Source organism: Dryobates pubescens, chromosome 23, assembly GCF_014839835.1.
Source record: "Dryobates pubescens isolate bDryPub1 chromosome 23, bDryPub1.pri, whole genome shotgun sequence".
Classification (NCBI taxonomy): domain Eukaryota; kingdom Metazoa; phylum Chordata; class Aves; order Piciformes; family Picidae; genus Dryobates; species Dryobates pubescens.
This window is the reverse complement of record NC_071634.1, coordinates 4,893,821-4,913,677: the sequence shown is the minus strand read 5'-3', so window position 1 is coordinate 4,913,677 and position 19,857 is coordinate 4,893,821. Positions and strand designations below refer to the sequence as shown.

The 19,857-nt window shown below is 53.5% G+C and overlaps 1 protein-coding gene across 1 annotated transcript in view; it reads right to left on the bottom strand.

The window, feature by feature from the left end:
- Positions 1 to 4,739: 4,739 nt before the first annotated feature.
- Positions 4,740 to 19,857, bottom strand: part of ADRA1D (adrenoceptor alpha 1D) — a 42,897-nt gene continuing 27,779 nt past the window's right edge. The window contains exon 2 of the mRNA XM_009907823.2: positions 4,740 to 5,438. Within this exon, the coding sequence (XP_009906125.1) occupies positions 4,870 to 5,438 (569 nt within the window). The 3' untranslated portion in view covers positions 4,740 to 4,869. The remainder of the gene's footprint in view (positions 5,439 to 19,857) is intronic.

The following is a 19,857-nucleotide window of genomic DNA, read 5'->3' as shown; positions in this document are numbered from 1 at the left end:
CCCTGCTGCCCACCCTGCTGGGGATCAGCCCAGGACAGGTTGGCTCTGGGCTGTGAGCACTCAGTGCCAGCTCACGTCCAGCTTTGCACTCAGCAGCACCCTCAAGTCCTTCTCCACAGGGCTGGTCCCCAGCCCTTCATGCCCAGCCTGTGTTGATACTGGGGACTGCCCTGCCCCATGTGCAGATCCTTGCACTTGGCCTTGTTGAACACAGCCCCACTCCTCCAGCTTGCCCACCCCCCTGGTCACCTCTGTGCTCTTCACTGGACCCAGCTGAGCAGGTCCCTGTCTTTCCTCTCTTTCAAAGTCTGAGCACAACCCACAGTGGATAATACCCATATTTTGCTCCCTCCCTCCTTTTCTCCCTTCCTCCTTCCTCTCTCCTCCCCCCTCCTTCCTCTCTCTTCTTTCCTCCCCCCTCCCTCCTCCTTCCTCCCTCCCTCCTTCATTCCCTACAACCCTTTTTTCCATATTTTCTCCCTCCCTCCCATTCTCCCTCCCTCCTCCTTCCTCTCTCCTCTTTCCTCCCTGCCTCCCTTCCTTCTTTCCTCTCTCCCTTCCTCCCTCCTCCTCCCTCTCTCCTCTTTCCTCCCCCTCCTCCTTTCTCCCTCCCTCCCTTCCTTCCTTCATCTCTTCTCCTCCCTCCCCCCCTTCTCCTCCCTCCCTCCCTTCTCCTCCCTCCCTCCCCTTCTCCTCCCTCCCTCCCCTTCTCCTCCCTCCCTCCCCTTCTCCTCCCTCCCTCCCCTTCTCCTCCCTCCCTCCCTCATTCCCTACAACCCTTTTGGCCATAATTTTCTCCCTCCCTCCCTTTCTCCCTCCCTCCTCCTTCCTCTCACCTCTTTCCTCCCTCCCTTCCTTCCTCCCTCCCTCCCTCCCTTCCTTCCTCCCTCCTTCCCTCCCTCTCTCTCCTCTTTTCCTCTTTCCTCCCTCCCCTTTCCTCCCTCCCTCCCTTCAACCCCTTCCCCCCAGCCCCCAGCCGCAGGAGGGACTCTCAGCAGCCTGCAGGCCAGGTCTGTGCATGTATTTGGTACAAAGAAACAAAACCCTGTGCATCCTGCTCCACAGAGCTTACATCAACCTGACAGGACTGGCATCACAAAACAGAAATACTCTGGCTAATAAATACATCTGGGGTGGGGAAAGGGCGAGGGGGTGGGGAAGGGGAAGAGGGGGAGTAGGAGGAAGGGGATGAAAAATAAACCTCTATACATACAAAATTCCCATGTCTGCTAAAGAAAATGTACACTTATATACACACTGTAAACAATAGTAATGCCCCCCAGCTGCAGCCCAGGGCAGCCTGGCAGGGACCTTCCTCCCCCCTTGCCCAGGCACCCTGCCGACACCAGAGCTGTTCTTCAGCACCCTCCGCGCCCGGCTGGTGGAAGCAGCGAGCTCCGAGGGTGCAGAAGTGCCACAGAGCCGGCGCAGGGGAGGCGCAGAGCCCTGGGGAACCCAGGCCCAGCTGCTTTGGGAACGCTGCTCGGCACAGCTGGAGAAACGGGGCCATACCCTCAGCTGCTCACGCCCTGGTTGGTCCAAAGAAGTCAGTGGGGGCAGAGCAAAGTTACCTCCTGAAGGTCTGAACGGGCTTCCCCTGCCCTGGGAGAGCTTGGAGATTAAGAGACTGAGGGAGAAATGTGCAATTCTAGGGACTTGGGTTATAGTTCATACAAGGCTGTCCTTCCTCTCTGGCCACCAAAGGCAGCCTGGGCTCCTCTAGTGATGCTCTACACAAATGGACTCAGGGTCCAGTCCTGGCATTGCTGCTTCTGAGGCAAGATGCTAAGTGGAAGGGAGGGTCTTGCTGAGCTGAGAAACAAGCCTTTGGCCTGAGGGCTCTTCCAACCTTATTGATTCTATGAGTGTATAACTCCCTGACCATCTACTCCAATCCCCTTGCTGTGAGCAGGGACACCTTCAACTACATCATGTTGCTCAGAGCCACGTCCAACATAGCTTTCAACTCTTTGGGAGCTCTTTGCCTCAAGCACAGCAGGGCTCAAGGCTTTCCTTCAGCACCTTCTGTGCTCTCTCTTGAGGCCAAGTCAGCTGCAGCAAGGAAATGAGCCACAGTTTGGGCATCTAGGTGCCTGTATGCATAGGCTCATACAATGCTTTGGGGTGGAGGAGAGCTTGAAGAGCCATTTAGTGCAAGTGCCCTGTAATCAGCAGTGACCATCTTCAACTACATCCTTCTGCTGATCATCTACCAACCTGCAGCTGCAGCAGGTTATACAGAGCCCCAACCAACCTGACCTGGAATGGTTCCAGGGGTGGGACATCTGGAGGGTCTCAATGCAAGCATTTCAAAGTTGGGGGGGGGGGAAACAAAAATGAAAAGAAGAAGAAGAAGAAATAAATCTATTTAAAAGCTCAGGGAGAAACTGTGGGTGCCTCATCCCTGGAAGTGTTCAAAGCCAGGCTGGATGAGGCTTGGAACAACCTGCTCTAGTGGAAGATGTCTCTGCCCGTGGCAGGGGGGTTGAAACTAGGTGATCTTCATGGTCCCTTCCTACCCAACCCACTCTGTGGTTATAAGTGTAGGCAATAATGTCAGCTCCTTGGTGGGAATGAACTCAGCAGCAGCTGCTAAAAGCCCCTGCACAGTCTGCACTGATAGGAGCATACAGAACCATAGAATCAGCCAGGTTGGAAAAGACCTCAGAGATCATCAAGTCCAACCTGTTACCTAATACCTAACACCTCCTGACAACTAAACCATGGCTCCAAGTGCCACATCCAAGCCTTTTTGAACCCCTCCAGGGATGGTGACTCCACCACCTCCCTGGGCAGCACATCCCCATGGCCAATTCCTCTCTCTGTCAAGAACTTTCTCCTCACCTCCAGTCTAAACCTCCCCTGGCACAGCTTGAGACTGTGTCCTCTTGTTCTGGTGCTGGTTGCCTGGGAGACCAGCCCTAACCTTGTCTCTAGCTGTGGTGCTGAGGGACATGTCCAAGTGGTGACCTGGCAGTGCAGTGCTACCAGTTGGACTTGATGACCTTAAAGGTCTCTCCTGACTAAAAGATTCCATGATTCCATGCCTAAGAGCCTTCCACCTTCCTTTGATAGCCACCCTGAGGAGGATTAGCTAGATGTGCTGTAGGTACATTCAGGAAAGCCTTCTAGTGGGTCTGGGGGGCAGTGCTGATGTGGATGAGTTTCCATCCAGGACATGCTGAGTGTCTTCTTTCCACCACTCCACTCCATGTTCCTGTTCTTTAGTCACCTGGCTTGAGACTCTCCACCTCACACTTTGCCTCCATCACCTACAGGTCTCCTGTCTCTGCTCACAGCTTTATCTGATGGCCACTTGTTGTGATCACTGCCTGTCTGAAACTTGACCAAACTGCAGCACATGGCCAAGTAGAGTTTGGGTGACCATGGCCTCATCCCTGGAGGTGTTTGCAGCCAGGCTGGATGTGGCTCTGAGCAACCTGCTGTAGTGTGAGGTGCCCCTGCCCATGGCAGGGGGGTTGGAAGTGGATAATCCTTGAGGTGCCTTCCAGCCCTACCAGTTCTGTGATTCTATGTTCTGAGCTGCAAAGCACAATCTGGGTGAGCCTAGCTGAGGTGTGCCTGCCATGGCTCCAACCTCCCTGAGCTCCCCAGAGGAGGCCATGGTGCCCTCCTGAGGGGAGCTCCCACTCTGGGGCTGTGAGCTGGGCAAAAACCCCCCAGCCCTCACTGACATTGCTGTTGACCATGCCAGCTGACACAGCTGAGGAAAATGGCAGACAGCCACCAAAGGCTTTGGTGCATCAGGTATGTGGGAAGCCACTTGGGAGAGTATTCATAGCTGTGACCCTGACTGGAAAGAAAATCCATCCAGCTCCATCTCAGCTCTGTTTCAGCTTTGGCTCCACGGGCAGTAGGAATGGGCCCCAAACAGCCATCCCACCTTTCCTGAGCCACAGCACAGGTTGACTATGGCCCTGAGTGAAGCTCCTGGGATGCATCTTTCTTCTGTGCTGTCTGAGGGAGAGAACACCAAGAGGAAGAAGGGGGGAGAAAAGGGTGGGGATGAGTGAGACCTAAAGGAGCTGCTTTCTCTCTGCCTCACAGACAGGTGCACGCTGGAGCAAGATGGGCTGCAAGTGCTTCACTGGAACGTGAAATGAGAAACCCATCACAGGCTGGAAACAGAGAAGGGAGCCCTGCACACCCACTGGCACCTGTGAATGCATCTGAACTGCTCCTCTAGCCTAAAACCAGGCTGTGTGGAAGGGACAAAGCTGTGGTCACCGCAGGCATGATGGCTGAGAGGCAGAATCCCCCCTGCCCTGCTTGGGAATACCACCGCACTCTGCTTGCTCTCCAAAGCACAGGAGGTCCAGTCCAGCCCTGGAGAGCTGCAAGCTCCCAACCCATGAGGAAAAGGATCAGCTGCCAGCTGCTGCTTGGCAGTGTCCTTGCTGGGTGCTGCCTCTGGATGGAAAGATGAGCACATGTACTAAGGCAGGGTCGGCACCTTTCAGGGCTTGACCTTTCCGTTAGATTTTATGGTGGTCATTTTAAGGCAAAGGAGACATCCTGGCTTCCCTTGGCTGCACAGCTCCTTCCCAAGGCAAGCAGAGCCATCCACTGGAGGAAGCAGCTCTTGTCCTAGGGCCATATCCACCTCAGACCTTGCCCTGGTGCCGCAGCTCGCTGAGATGGGGCTGTGCGGCTGGCTCTTACTTGCGGGGCTCCCGATCCCCCCGGCGGGGCTGACCCCGGCGTAGGGCACGCACGCCTGACCTTTGGGCAACTGCATTTTACACCTGCTCGCTGCTTCCAGCCTGCCTGCCCGCCCCCCAGCTGGCATCTCTTCCTGTTTCTGCTAAGACACCTCGGAGGGACCCCCCAGCAGCCCTCCCAGGGGCTTCAAATGTCGGTCTCGCGCAGCCTGCAGCAGTCGGTTAAGTCGTAGGTCTGATAGTCGATGGTCTCCGTGAAGTCCTGAGGGATCCCAATGGAGACTGACTCCACCTCTGTTTTGTAGGTGGCTGTCACCCCCCCTTTGCTGCCCCCCCCCCGGATTTTGTGGGACAGGCTGTTCATCTTCTCCTTCAGCTGGCTGGATGCCGGCTTCTGGAAAGGAGTCAGCATTTTCCAGCCCTTGAAGCTGAGCGTTCTCCTCTTGCCGCCTCTCTCCTGGAAGGAGGAGTTAAAAATGAAGGAGCTGTTCAGGGTGTTAATCCTGGGCCTCAGGTCTGTCTCAGAGTCTTGCACAGAGCTGCTCATGGAGGCACCCCTCCAGTGGTGGTCGTAGACACGCCAGAGGGGGCGTCTCCGGCGGTGGCACTGGCACTTGAGCAGCCTGATGAAGGCTCGCTTGAACTCCTTGCTGGAGCAGGGGTAGATGATGGGGTTCACGCAGCTGTTGAAGTATCCCAGCCAGAAGATCACCTTGAAGACGATTTCAGAGGGCTTCAGGGATGGGAAGAAAGAACCTTGGAAGAGATTAGAAGAAATAAGGTCAGAGGAAGGGACAGGGTATGGCGGCGCAGGGCAGCAAAGGTGGCGGTCAGCTCAGTCTGTGTGAGGTGAGACCTCCAGAACAGGCTGAAGGAGAGACTCTGCTGTTAGGTCACAGCATCACAGAAACATTCAGGTTGGAAAAGACCCTCAGGATCACCAACTCCAACCCAGAACCCTACTCTGCAAAGTTCACCCCTAAACCATAGCCCCAAGCGCCACATCCAAACCACCTTCAAACGCATCCAGGCTTGGGGACTCCACCACCTCCCTGGGCAGCACCTTCCAGTCCCTGACCACTCTTGCTGGGAACATATTTTTTCCTACTGTCCAGTCTAAACCTCCCCAGTGGCAGCTTGAGGCCATTCCCTCTTGTTCTATCCCTAATAAACTGTAACTAATTGAATTGCATTTAATAATACAGCCAGAGCCAAAGTTCCACATGTAGGAACATGGGACACTCGCTGGCCTACCCCAGCAGAAAGCCTGGCCTGCTTGGGAAGGGCCCTGGAAAAGCTCTAGGGATCTGACCTCAAGTGCTGTTAGCATCCCACTGCACAGAAGAGCATCCTAGACATGCCACTGCCACCAGAGTAATGAGCTGACCCCTGCAGGACTGCAAGGCATCAACCCCACAGTGACAATGACGGATGCTATGTCTTGGACAGGAGCTTGCTACACCCCACTGTCAAAGAGCTCCTGGCAATGGACCCAACACCCTCAAGCAGTGTTGTGAGCCATCATGGCAAGCCCAGGCAGCTTGGAGATTGGCTCTTAACTGCTACAGCAGCTACACAAGTATGAGGAGAGGTGGATTTTTCTCACACCTCACCATGCAGTTAACTCTCCCATGCACAGTGTGTTGGAAGAGACCCCTCCAGGGGAGAAAGCTGTGGCTCAGGACCCAGCAACCCCATGGCTAAATCTGTTTACCTCCCTGTGGGTTCTGCCATCTTGCTCAGAACTGATGCTGGAGACCCACACCCAAGAGGTTATCTTCCATACCTGAGGGCCAGACTGCTTTCTGAGAGCCTACAGCAGTTGCTGAGGGCATCACTTTGGGGACCAGGTTCAGTGGTCCCCATATCTCCCAGGTTTATCAGGAGGAGGCAGCCAGGCCCTGTCTCATTCCAGACCAAACAGAGACAACTGTTGCTCATCTGGTTTGCATGGATCTGTCCCCAGTACCTGCCTTTTGCTATGTGCTGCACTGCACAGCTGACATGAGAGGATGGATACAGCCCTGTCACCTGCACTGATGGAAGAGCAACATCACTTCCTACCCTCATGGATTTTGGGTCATCAATGTCAGGCATGGAATCATAAAACCATAGAATGTTAGGGGTTGGAAGGGACCTCTAGAGATCATCGAGTCCAACCCCCCTGCCACAGCAGCATCACCTAGGGCAGGTCACAGGAACACAACCAGGCAGGGATTTTATGTCTCCAGACAAGAAGACTCCACAACCTCCCTGGGCAGCCTGCTGCAGGGCTCCAGCACCCTCAGAGTAAAGAAATTTCTCTTCATGTTGAGGTGGAAACCTCCTGGATTCCAGCTTCTTCCTTGTCCTGTCACTGGGCACCACCATAAAGAACCTGGCACCTTCATCTTGACACCCACCCCTCAGATATTGACAGGACATTGAGACTCTTGAAGGTGTCCAGAGAAGGACAACAAAGCTGGGAAGAGGCCTTGAGGCCTTGTGAGGAGAGGCTGAGGGAGCTGGGGTTGTTTAGCCTGGAGAAGAGGAGGCTCAGGGGAGACCTTCTTGCTCTCTACAACTCCCTGAAGGGAGGTTGTAGCCAGGTGGGGGTTGGTCTCTTCTCCCAGGCAAGCAGCACCAGAAGAAGAGGACACAGTCTCAAGCTGTGCCAGGGGAAGTTTAGGCTGGAGGTGAGGAGAAAGTTCTTCCCAGAGAGAGTTGTTAGCCATTGGGATGTGCTGCCCAGGGAGGTGGTGGAGTCACCATCCCTGGGAGGTGTTCAAGAGAGGACTGGACGTAGCACTTGAAGCCATGGTTTAGTAGTCATGAGGTGTTGGGTGTCAGGTTGGACTTGATGATCTCTGAGGTCTTTTCCAACCATATTGATTCTATGGTTCTATGACACTGATCAGATCCCTCTCAGCCTTCTCTTGTCCAGATTAAACAGCCCCAGGGCTCTCAGCCTTTCTTCACAGAATCACAGTATCACCAAGGTTGGAAGAGACCTCACAGATCATCGAGTGCAACCTGTCCCCACAGACCTCATGACATGTGAGGATGATGAAGGGACTTGAACGTCTCTGCAGGAGGTGTGCAAGAGGGGATTGGACGTGGCACTTGGAGCCATGGTCTAGTCACGAGGTCTGTGGTGACAGGTTGGACTCGATGATCCTCGAGGGCTCCTCCAACCTTGGTGATACTGTGAGACTGTAAACCATGGCACCAAATGCCACGTCCAGTCCCCTCTTGCACACCTCCGGCAGAGACGTTCAAGTCCCTTCACCATCCCCACAGCACACCCTCTGTTCAGATTTCGAAGGGGTGCTGAGGACTCCTGAAGTGGGCTCGGACAAACCCCAGCCCTTTACCTGCAAGCAGGAGACTCTTTTGCCCGCCCCAAGCCCTGCGGGCAACTGTTCCGCAGGAGCCCCCCGCCGGTCTCTGCCGTGAGCAAGCTTTGGGCAGCCAGAAGATGTCAGTGTTGCTCGCTCGTGGCTCCGCCGCTCGGTGCTCCCCGCTCGGACCTGGAATAACTTTCTGACTCAGCCTTAATGTCTTTTAATTTTAGCTCTGGATGACAAACGCAGTCGCCATGTGAGTGAGCATTCGTTTGTGTTTGAGTAAATATCACCAGCCCTGCAGAGCAGCATCGTTCACCCTCTGCTCCAAAGCCTGCTGTCAGAACGCCACAACGGGTGCCAGAAGCCTGAAGCTTGGGACTGACACGACAGAAAAAAGCCCTCCCCAGGCTGTTTGCTGGAGGAAAACAAACCCCCAGAACCCCATCACCCAGGAAACCCAGAGCCCTGGGGCCACCAGTGAAGCTTCCTTACATCTTCCCCTCCCATCTCCAGAAATCCCAGCCAGACTCAACATGAGGTACGTGGGATCCTCCGCCACGGGGACGTGGGAGAAGGCAGCCAGAGCTCAGCCTATTCTGATGGCTAGGCAGGGAAAGTACAGGTGCAGCCTTGCAGCTTAAATACCAGCTGAAGGCCAGCCCAAGGCATAGGGCTGGAGTGGTGCTTGAGACCCCAGGATCTCAGTATGGAGGGGCTTGGAAGGGCCCTCTGGAGATCGTCCAGTCCAATCCCCCTGCTAAAGCACAATCACCCACAGCAGCTTGCCCAGGGCCACAATGTCCAGCTGGATTTGGGATCTCTCCACAGAAGGAGACTTCACAGCCTCTCTGGGCAGCCTGCTCCAGAGCTCCAGCACCCTCACACCAAAGAAATATTTCCTCCTGTTCAGATGGCACCTCCTGGGTTGCAGTTTGTGCCTGTTACCCTATGCCTTGTACTGGGCACCAGTTACAAGAGCCTGGTCCAGCCTCTGGACTCCCACCTTTTAGATGCTGATCAGCATTGATAAGATCCCCACACTGCCCACAGCAGCAGATGGTTCCTGTGGGTCCTAGGCAGCAGGTTGGGGGCAGGGTGACCTGCTGTGGGTGAGCCTTCTTTAGCAGCTGGGTTGGACTAGTGATGTGCACAGGGTCCCTTCCAACCCCCACCGTGCTGGAATGTTGTGAATCTGTCATTCTGTGGACCAGTGGTGGCTTTCCAGACCTGGTATCAATTCCTCTCCTCACTCTCAGGTCTCAGCATATGGCTCTGTTTTCCTGCCCAGACGTCCACCTCCCCATGATGCCTTCTACCCAGAGCCCTCCCTCTATGCAAGACTATCCCTGGCTCTCAGCCCTAAGAGATTGCATCCAGCTGGACCCTGCCATAGCTCAGTGTGAACATCTGGGGCCAAGACAGGTGAAGGACTTCATTTAGCATTCAATCCTGCCCTGGCCCTTTGTGGGGAGAGGTTTGGTGCCTGAGTTTCACAGAATGCATCAGCTGGGAAGGGACCCTCAAAGGTCATCTTGTCCAGTCCCCCTGCAGTGAGCAGGGACATCCCCAGCTAGATCAGATTGCTCAGAGCCCCATTAAGTTTGACCTTGCAGGCCTTCAGGGATGGGTCCTCTGCCCCATCTCTGGACAACCTGTTCCAGTATTTCACCACTGTCACTGTGAAGAGCCTTCCTCCTTATGTTCAACCTAAACCTGTGAAATGTTGATGTTAACACAAACAGCCTTAGCTCTCCATTCAGTTCTTAGCACTGATGCTTTGATCCCTTCCCCTCTGGAAAAAAGGGGGTGATGACAGGCTCACAGGATGTCAGGGGTTGGTTGGAAGGGACCCAAAGAGATCTTCAAGTCCAACCCCCCTGCCAGAGCAGGACCATACAATCTAGCTCAGGTCACACAGGAATGCATCCAGACAGGCCTTGAAAGTCTCCAGAGAAGGAGACTCCACAACCTTTCTGGGCAGCCTGCTCCAGTGCTCTGTGACCCTTACAGTAAAGAAGATCCCCCTTCTGTTGAGGTGGAACCTGCTGTGCTGCAGCTTACATCCATTGCTGTTTGTCCTATCTTAGGGAGCAAGTGAGCAGAGCCTGTCCCCTCCCTCCTGACCCCCAGCCCTCAGATATTGATAAACATTGATTAAATCCCTTCTCAGTCTTCTCTTTTCCAGACTGAAGAGCCCCAGGTCCCTCAGCCTCTCCTCACCAGGCACTGCTCCAGTCCCCTAATCATCCTCACAGCCCTCTGCTGGACCCTCTCCAGCAGATCCCTGTCCCTCTTCCACAGTGTTGCTGGGAGCCCTGCTTGCAGTGGGTGTTGGGTTCTCAGCAGAGCTGCAGCTTTCTGTAGCATTTCAGAGAGAGGCAAAGAAGCCACAAAAGCTGTGGGAACAAAGCAAACCAAAGCAGGGTCTCTCAGAAACGAGCCTTGGCGTTACTTCTTGAGCCAGGCTGCTCGATAGCGGTGCCTGCACAAACAGCCTGAGGGTTGCTCAGCTCCTAGCCTCTATCCAGCGTGTCAGGGTTCATCACACCACCTCTGCACCACACACTTCATCTGTTGCATCCCATTAAAAGGAAAGTACAAATTGAAAGGGAAGAGAAGCTGTGAATTCCCCTGCTTTTCAGCTCTGGCTGGTTTTCACTCCCTAGAACCTTGTGTACATCTGAGGACAAGGGGCTCATTTCCATCCTCATTGCCATGCAAATAAGCCTGCCCCCCCTGGAAGAGCGCCGAGTGCAGCCATGGTTTCCTCATTTCATCACTCTGGGGTGAACAGAGCTAGGCAGGGAGTCCCCAGAGCAGGTCCTTGGCTGGCAACTTCCTGCATGCTAAAGCATCAGGCTCTCCTGGTAGCACAACAGAGAGAGTTGTTGGGACCTTGTGCAGAGAATGAGTAAAGGCTGGGAGAAATTAGCTCCTGCTTTCACACACAAAAATGATCAGGGGGTTGGAGCACCTCTGCTATGAGAGCAGGCTGAGGGAGCTGGGGGTGTGCAGCCTGGAGAAGAGGAGGCTCTGGGGAGACCTAATAGCAACCTTGCAGTACCTGAAAGAGGCTTACAGGAAGGATGGGGAGAGTTTGTTTACAAAGGCCTGCAGTGACAGGATGAGGAGCAATGGCTTCAAACTGGAGAAGAGCAGATTTAGATTGGATGTTAGGACCAAGTTCTTTACTATGAGTTCTTTACCTGAAGGGGGCTACAGGAAGGATGGAGAGATACTGTTTGTAAAGGCCTGCAGGGATAGGACCAGGGGCAATAGCTTCAAATGAGAGAAGGGCAGATTTAGATTGGGTATCAGGAAGAAGTTCTTCTCTATGAGGGTGTTGGAACACTGGAACAGGTTGCCCAGGGAGGTGGTTGAGGCTCCTTCCCTGGAGATCTTCAAGGTAAGGCTCAGCAGGGCTCTGGGCAGCCTGATCTAGTTGAGGCTGTCCCTGCTGACTGCAGGGAGGTCAGACTGGATGACCTTTGCAGGTCCCTTCCAGCCTGGACCATTCCATGATTTTGAGAGAGGGAGAGCTTTGGGGCTGGGCTTTGTTTCCTGTCTCCTGTCTTTGGACAGAAGCATAGATGTTAGGAGGTGTAGAAGACAGTACACTTGAAGAACCATGGCAACACCTTCTGGTGTGTCCAAGGTCAAGAAATAGAAAATGGGAATAAAACATTAAATATAGCAAGAGAGACTGATGCACAAAGCCCTTTGCCCTGGGATCTCTGTGCAAAAGCAGGTTTTGATGCTCTGGCCCCAAAAGCATCAGAGCCAGAAGAGGGCAATATCAAAGAAGAGGAAGGCCAGGTGCTGTAGGAGCTGTGGCATTGTACAAGTTTGGGAAACCTGCTCTTGTTTGAAAGAGAAGCTCCTCTCACTCCCTTCAGATCAGCCCTCTGGCCACCTGTCTTGGGCATCCAGCTTCACACTTCATGGCAAAGCATGGTGCATTTTCCACAGGGAGAGTTGCTGACACTCACCTTGAGGACACCCACCCATGGGATGGTCTTGGTGTGGTGAGTGGTGCAGTGTGTGTGTGCACTGTGATCCACTCATCCCTGCCATGATGGAGCACCTGAGACCCCAGACCCCTCACCTAAAGAGTCAAGTGAAGACATGACCTGCCCTGCTTGGATGGGTCTGCTGCTCCTGGGGTAGTGCTCCCAGCAGGGAGGTCTCCATCCAACCCCACTCAATCCACTTGTGAAACACTGAGACAGCCTGGGGAGAAGGGACAGACCTCTGAGGTGTCCCTTCTCCATCCTTACTGCCTACCCAGGGAGGGTCTTCCTCCTGCTGGATGGAGAATCCTGGCTGTGTCTCACTGTGGGATGCAGGTATGGAGGGACAGAGCTGCCTTCCTGACGAGACTCTGCGCTGGCTTATGAAGATCCTGCTGAGGACTTGGTCTTCTCCTAATAGGCACAGAGTTAATAATGACACTGCTGGGGGTCTGAATGTCCTCTGGGGTCTTTATACCTTTCATCATTTAACAAAAGGTCATTCCATGTCTTGAAGAGCCTCAACCTTGGTGATGGAGCTGAGTCAGAGCAAGGAGTGCAGGGCCTGTGTAACCCTAGAGAATTAGCTTCAGGATCATTAAGAAATCATAGACTCACAGAATCAAAAAGGTTGGAAAAGACCTCAGAGATCATCAAGTCCAACCTGGCACCCAACACCTCATGACTAACTAAACCATGGCTCCAAGTGCCACATCCAGTCCCCTCTTGAACCCCTCCAGTGATGGTGACTCCGCCACCTCCCTGGGCAGCACATTCCAATGGCCAGTCTCTCTTGCTGGGAAGAACTTTCTCCTCACCTCCAGCCTAAACCTCCCCTGGCACAGCTTGAGACTGTGTCCTCTTGTTCTGGTGCTGGTTGCCTGGGAGAAGAGACCAACCCCCACCTGGCTACAACCTCCCTTCAGGGAGCTGTAGACAGCACTAAGGTCTGCCCTGAGCCTCCTCTTCTCCAGGCTAAGCAACCCCAGCTCCAGACCCCTCCCCAGCCTCGTTGCCCTTCTCTGGACATGTTCAAGAGTCTCAATGTCCTTCTCAAATTGATGGGCCCAGAATTGGACACAGGACTCAAGGTGTGGCCTAACCAGTGCTGAGTACAGGGTAGAATGACCTCCCTGCTCCTGCTGGCCACGCTGTTCCCGATGCAGGCCAGGATGCCATTGACCTTCTTGGCCACAAATCAAGAAAGCTGCAGGCAAGCTCAGGGAAGATCTGTCCCCAAAGTGACACTGTGTGTGCCTACATGTTTTTCTCCTAGGTCATCTCATCCTGATCATATCTGGAGAAAAAAGCCCAGCTAGCTACAAACTTCTGAAGCCATGGCAGTGCTCCTCAAAGTGGTGACCCCCTCTGTTGGGTGGCTAGTGGCTGCAATCACCCTTCTGCATATCCACACACATTGGGCTGCTCAGCCTGGAGAAGAGAAGGCTCTGGGGAGACATCAGAGCAGCATTTCAGTATCTGAAAGGGGCCTAGAAGAAGGCTGGGGAGGGACTGTTTAGAAGGGCCTGTGGGGATAGGACGAGGGGCAATGGTTTGAACCTGGAGCAAGGGAGATTTAGGTTGCACATTAGGAGGAATTTCTTCACCATGAGGGTGATGGAATACTGGAACAGGTTGTCCAGAGAGGTGTTGGAGGCCCCAAACCTGGAGACAATTAAAGTCAAACTTGATGGGGTCCAGAGCAACTTGACCTAGTTGAAGATGTCCCTGCTAACTGCAAGGGGGTTGGACAAGATGACTTTTGAGGGCCCCTTCCAACCTGATGCATTCTGTGGTTCTGTGGTTCTGTGATTCTATGGTTCTGTGATTCTGTGTTCCATTACTCTGAGGCTGTTTGAGAGAGCACAATCTCATGATCTCTCCTTGCCTGCACTTCTCCACCCTGCCCTCTCCATGACTCACTTGAAGGTGATATCACTGAATTGTTTGGAGAGTTGCTGGTCCCAGAATTCAGCACTCAACAACATAAATTCAAGCAAAACAAGGGGGAGGGAAAAAAAAAAGAGGGGAAAAAAAGAGAGGGAAAAAAAAAAAAAAAGAGAGGAAAAATGAGAAAAAAGAGGAAAAAGAGAGCAAAAAAGAGAAAAAAAGAGGGAAAAAAAGGAGAAATGCAGAACTGGAAGTGGACCCAGTCCAATCTACATTCTGGCCCTGCCTCCCAGTATGCAGGCAGAATCTGGGAGCAGCCTTGCTTTCTGCTGCAGTTGGCAGAGGCTTCTTTGCTTTAAAAGCATGTCCTGAACAGTGCCTTGCACAAGAAGTGCTGCAGATATGATAGCAGGTGGGGACAGAAAAGTGCCAGAGAATCACAGCATGGCTTAGCTTGGAAGGGATCTTTGAGACCATCTAATGTCAACCCCACTGCCACGGCAGGGACACCTCGCAATCAGCACAGGCTGCTCGAGGCCTCATCCAACCTGGCCTTGAACACCCCCAGGCAGGGGACATCCACAACCACTCTGAGCAACCTATTCCAGAGTCTCACCACCCTCAAACTGAAAAACTTCTTCCTCAGATCCAGTCTAACCCTGCTCTCACACACAGAATCACAGAATCACCAAGGTTGGAACAGACCTCAAAGATCATCAAGTCCAATCTCTCACCCAAGACCTCATGACTAAACCATGGCACCAAGTGCCACATCCAATCCCCTCTTGAGCACCTCCAGGGATGGGGACTCCACCACCTCCCTGGGCAGCACATTCCCATGGCCAATCTCTCTTTCTGGGAAGAATTTCTTCCTAACATCCAGACTAAACCTCCCCTGGCACAGCTTGAGACTGTGTCCTCTTGTTCTGGTGCTGCTTGCCTGGGAGAAGAGACCAACCCCCTCCTGGCTACAGCCTCCCTTCAGGGAGTTGTAGGCAGCAATAAGGTCTGCCCTGAGCCTCCTCTTCTCCAGGCTAAGCAACCCCAGCTCCCTCAGCCTCTCCTCACAGGGTTGTGCTCCAGACCCCTCCCCAGCTTTGTTGCCCTTCTCTGGACACTTTCCAGCATCTCAACATCTTTCCTAAACTGAGGAGCCCAGAGCTGTACACAGGACTCCAGGTGTGGCCTAACCAGTGCTGAGCACAGGGCACAATGACCTCCCTGCTCCTTCTGGCCACACTGTTCCTGATGCAGGCCAGGATGCCATTGGCCTTCTTGGCCCCCTGGGCACACTGCTGGCTCATGTTCAGCCTACTCTCAATCAGCACCCCCAGGTCCCTTTCTGCCTGGCTGCTCTCCAGCCACTCTGACCCCAGCCTGTAGCACTGCCTGGGGTTGCTGTGGCCAATGTGCAGAACCTGGCACTTGGATGTGTTCAATCTCCTGCCCTTGGACTCTGCCCATCTGTCCAGCCTGACAAGGTCTCTCTGCAGAGCTCTCCTACCCTCTATCAGATCAACTCCTGCCCCCAGCTTGGTGTCACCTGCACATTTACTGATGATGGACTGAATGCCCTCACCCAGATCATCAACAAAGATATTAAGGAGCCTGGGGCCCAGCAGTGATGCCTGGGGGACACCACTGGTGACGCATCAGAGCAGCAAGCCAAGAGAATTCCAGCTGGTACAGAAAAACTGTGACACAGGAGGTACCACAGCTGCTGAAGCTCACTGTGGTCACTCCTGGCCAAGGAAAGAGTCAGTCTCTCTTTTTTCCCCCCTTTTTTTCCCTGGCTCTCACAAAGCAAATTAATTAAACCTAGCCCAAAGCAATCAGGAGCTGCCACGTTCTGCTCATTGCTCGGCTTGCAGCCAGCCTTGACAGGCCCTTCCCAGGCTCCCTGAGATGGACAAACTGCCTGCTGTGGCTGCCAAGCTTTGTGAAAATGGGCTGGAGACCAGCAAGGTTTTCTGCTTATGTAGGAGAATGAGTGTCTCAGCTTCTGACCAGTCTTTCCTGACCATCTCCTCCATCTGCTACCCACCATCTTCAGTGGGATTCCTAGAGGGTTAACACCTCCCTGCAGCTGGTGGCCTGCATTGGAGTGATGGAGGAGATCACTGCCCTCCCAGGACAGACCCAAGAGCTGCCAGGCACAGGCAGGAGGACACCATGTTCACAGTGGCTCTGGTGTCCTCCCTGGAGGATGATGGCATTGGGATATGGGATAGAATTCCTCATGAGGAGAAAGTTCTTCTCAGAGAGAGTTGTTAGCCATTGGAATGTGCTGCCCAGGGAGGTGGTGGAGTCACCGTCCCTGGAGGTGTTCAAGAGGGGATTGGATGTGGCACTTGGTGCCATGGTTTAGTTGTCATGAAGTCTTAGGTGACAGGTTGGACTTGAGGATCTTTGAGGCCTTTTGCAACCTTATTGATTCTATGATTCTATGATCATCTACTCCAATCCCTCCAGCCTGAACCTCCCCTGGTGCAGCTTGAGACTGTGTCCTCTTGTTCTGGTGCTGCTTGCCTGGGAGAAGAGACCAACCCCCACCTGGCTATAACCTCCCTTCAGGGAGTTGTAGACAGCAAGGTCTCCCCTGAGCCTCTTCTTCTCCAGGCCAAGCAACCCCAGCTCCCTCAGCCTCTCCTCCAAACCCCTCCCCAGCTTTTTTGCCCTTCTCTGGACACCTTCCAGCAACTCAACATCTTTCCTAAACTGAGGGGCCCCGAACTGGACACAGGACTCAAGGTGTAGTAGACACAGAAGGTGGCTTCAGCTCACATCCAAGATAAAACTGTCCCTTCCTATCAAGCTGTGTCCTCCACTCTGCTCAGGCACATTTAGAGTGTTTATTTTTCCTCCCTAACACCCCAGCTTGGGAAATCCTGTAGAAAGGGAGTGGAGGGGATTGATTCTCAAGCAAATCATGTTGAGTCTTGGACAAACCACTGTGTGTGCTGGGTCAGACCTAAGGCTACTCTTTGTTTTTCCAACTCAGAACTTCTTTTCTCTGCACTTGGTCTTCTAAGCACGTGGACTCACCCACCCCGTCCTGTTTGCAGGCTTGTAAATATGTAGATCAGATTTGGCTGCAGGGTAGGCCTTGGAAGGGCTGAATCCTGCCTGGAAAACAGGGCATTCTATGTACAGTCAGGCCAAACCTGAGCTGCACAAAGGAAGAAGGCAATTTTTCATGGGGGCCAACCCAACTCAAGGGTAAAAATGGTCTCCTAGAGCAAAAATGCTTCAGTCCTGACTTTGATTTGCAGTGTGGGGGGAGCAGAACTCCCCTTGGGTAAGGGAGCAGAACTCCCCATGGGTAGGTGAGCATCACCTGGGCTCAAACAGAGATGGCCACATTGATCTGGAAAGATGCTAGAGTGGAAGGTTAACTTCAGCTGGCTGCTGGCCGTGCTGGTGGCCCCGGGTCTGGAGGGCTTGCCAGTGGCGGGACGCCAGCGCTCGGCAAACACGCTCTGCAGGGGAGGTGTGGGAGCTTCCTCAGACTGTTTCCACCACCCTGGTCCCCAGGACATTCTGTTTCTATCAGAACTGGGCAGACAGCACGTCACCAGCCAGGAGCCTGGCACCACAGCACCTCCCAGCCCCACTCCCAGGGTGGCTGGCTGCGAAGGATGCCGGCCGGCACCCTCCAGAGCGCCGCGCCGCCGGACCCAGGCGCTGTGAGGTCGCCGAGGAAAGGGTGGAGAAGAAAGGATGGGGGGAGGTTGATATTTTCAGCTCTGGTGAAAACTTGTGGCTGCCTTTGCGGGCTCAGGAGGGGTTATTCAAGACCAGCCAGCCAACTTCTTGTTCCTTTTCAGGCTGGGAGGGGAAAATCCTCCAACGCCTGCCCTGTTTCCGCCCCCAGCTCCAAGGCACAGCCCTGCTGGAACAATCTGCAGTCTCTAAGCATTTGCCTTCTCTGCCCTTCTGAGAGGTTTTTGTGTGACAAGAAGGGAAACTGGGGAAAAAAAAATAATTAAAGAATATTTCCTTCTTCTCCCTCAATGTGGAATGACTCAGGGGAGATAGCAGAGAGTGCTGCTGGGTCTCTCCCTGGCTCCTGAAGGGCAGCTTCCAGCTGATATCAAGCTCTACAAACATTGCAGTTCAGAAAGAGACCTTCCCCCTTTCAGAAAACAATGGGTCAGTGCAACAGGGCTCCAAACAAGCAAGAAGAATGGTGAGATAACAACATCCTCATCACTCTCAACAGTTCCTGAGGGCCTGAACTTGAAGGGATTGAGTCTCCTGTTTAATGCCACACCAGCTGCCTGCAAAGGATCCCTCTTACTTGTTGATTTCCCCTGCCTCCATGAGGAGAGTCTTGTCATGGCATGACATCCATTTCACACAATCAAATCACAGCTTCAACCAGGTTGGAAGAGACCTCCAAGATCATCAAGTCCAACTGATCAGCCAGCCCCATCTAATCAACCGGACCATGGCACTAAGTGCCTCATCCAGGCTTGAACATCTCCAGGGACCTCGACCCCACCACCTCCCTGGGCAGCCCATTCCCATGGGCAATGTCTTTTTGTGGGAAGAACTTCTTTCTAAGATCAAGGCTAAACTTCCCCCTGCACAGCTTGGGACTGTGTCCTCTTGTTCTGGTGCTGCTTGCCTGGGAGAAGAGACCAATCCCCACCTGGCTACAACCTCCCTTCAGGGAGTTGCAGAGAGCAATGAGGTCTCCCCTGAGCCTCCTCTAAGCAACCCCAGCTCCCTCAGCCTCTCCTCACAGGGCTGTGCTCCAGACCCCTCCCCAGCCTTGTTGCCCTTCTCTGGACACCTTCCAGCAGCTCAACATCTTTCCTAAACTGAGGAGCCCAGAACTGGTCACAGGACTCAAGGTGTGCCCTAACCAGTGCTGAGTACAGGGCACAATGACTTCCCTGCTCCTGCTGGCCACACTGTTCCTGATGCAGGCCAGGATGCCATTGGCCTTCTTGGCCACCTGGGCACACTGCTGGCCTCTGTTCAGCCTACTCTCAACCAGTACCCCCAGGTCCCTTTCTGCCTGGCTGCTCTTCAGCCACTCTGTCCCCAGCCTGTAGCACTGCCTGGGGTTGTTGTGGCCAATGTGTAGAACCTGGCACTTAGATTTTGGGCAGCGTGAGACTTGTGCAGGTTGCTCCAAGTTAGGAGAGGAGAGAGCTGGAGATGTGTGGACTGGAGCAGCCTCCAGGAGAGCTGGTGCCATGACAGACCCATGCATAAGAGTTTTAGGATCTGTCAAAGGGCAGGGGTGCCAAGCCCAGAGAACACAAACTGTTGATATGGTTTTGTTGTTTGAGCAACCCCTCTGGATGCCATGGCTCAAGAGAAAGATAAATAACCAAGGAGCAAAAACTGCTCTACCTGGTGGTCTTAGCCACAGGGATGAGCCTGGGCCAAGCAGGAAGGACTAAGAAACAGATCAGGGTGGTTTTGTTTAGACTTGACAGCCACGTGGAGTTTCTAGGAGCTTATTTCAGGAGAGAGAGTGGAGGAAGCTTGCTGCATTGCCTGGTTTAAATGCCTGCACAAGGGCAATTGGATCTCTGCTGAGCTGAGTGTCTCAAAGTGCCTCATTATGGTGATGAGGCTCATTCTTCACTGACTTGCTTCCTGCTCCATTGCTGCCCTACCTCTATTTCTGTTTTTAACTCTCTGATCCTAGAGGGAAAAGATGGAAATTTGCATTTGATTTTCATGGCAGTTTGAGTGCAGCCCATGAGATACCTGCCTGCCTCTCTCTCTCCTCTTCATTAGATAAACAAGCCTGTTGCCTCCTGTGCTCTTCTCTCACTGCTCAGAAGCAAAAGCCATGGGACCAGGTGCATTCCACCCTCCCTGTCCTGATGTGACCTTCACTCCTTATCAACTTTTGGGTATGCTAACTTCACATCTTCCCTTCTCATTCCAGTGAAGTGACCCTAAGTCACTCTGCCCCTGTACTCA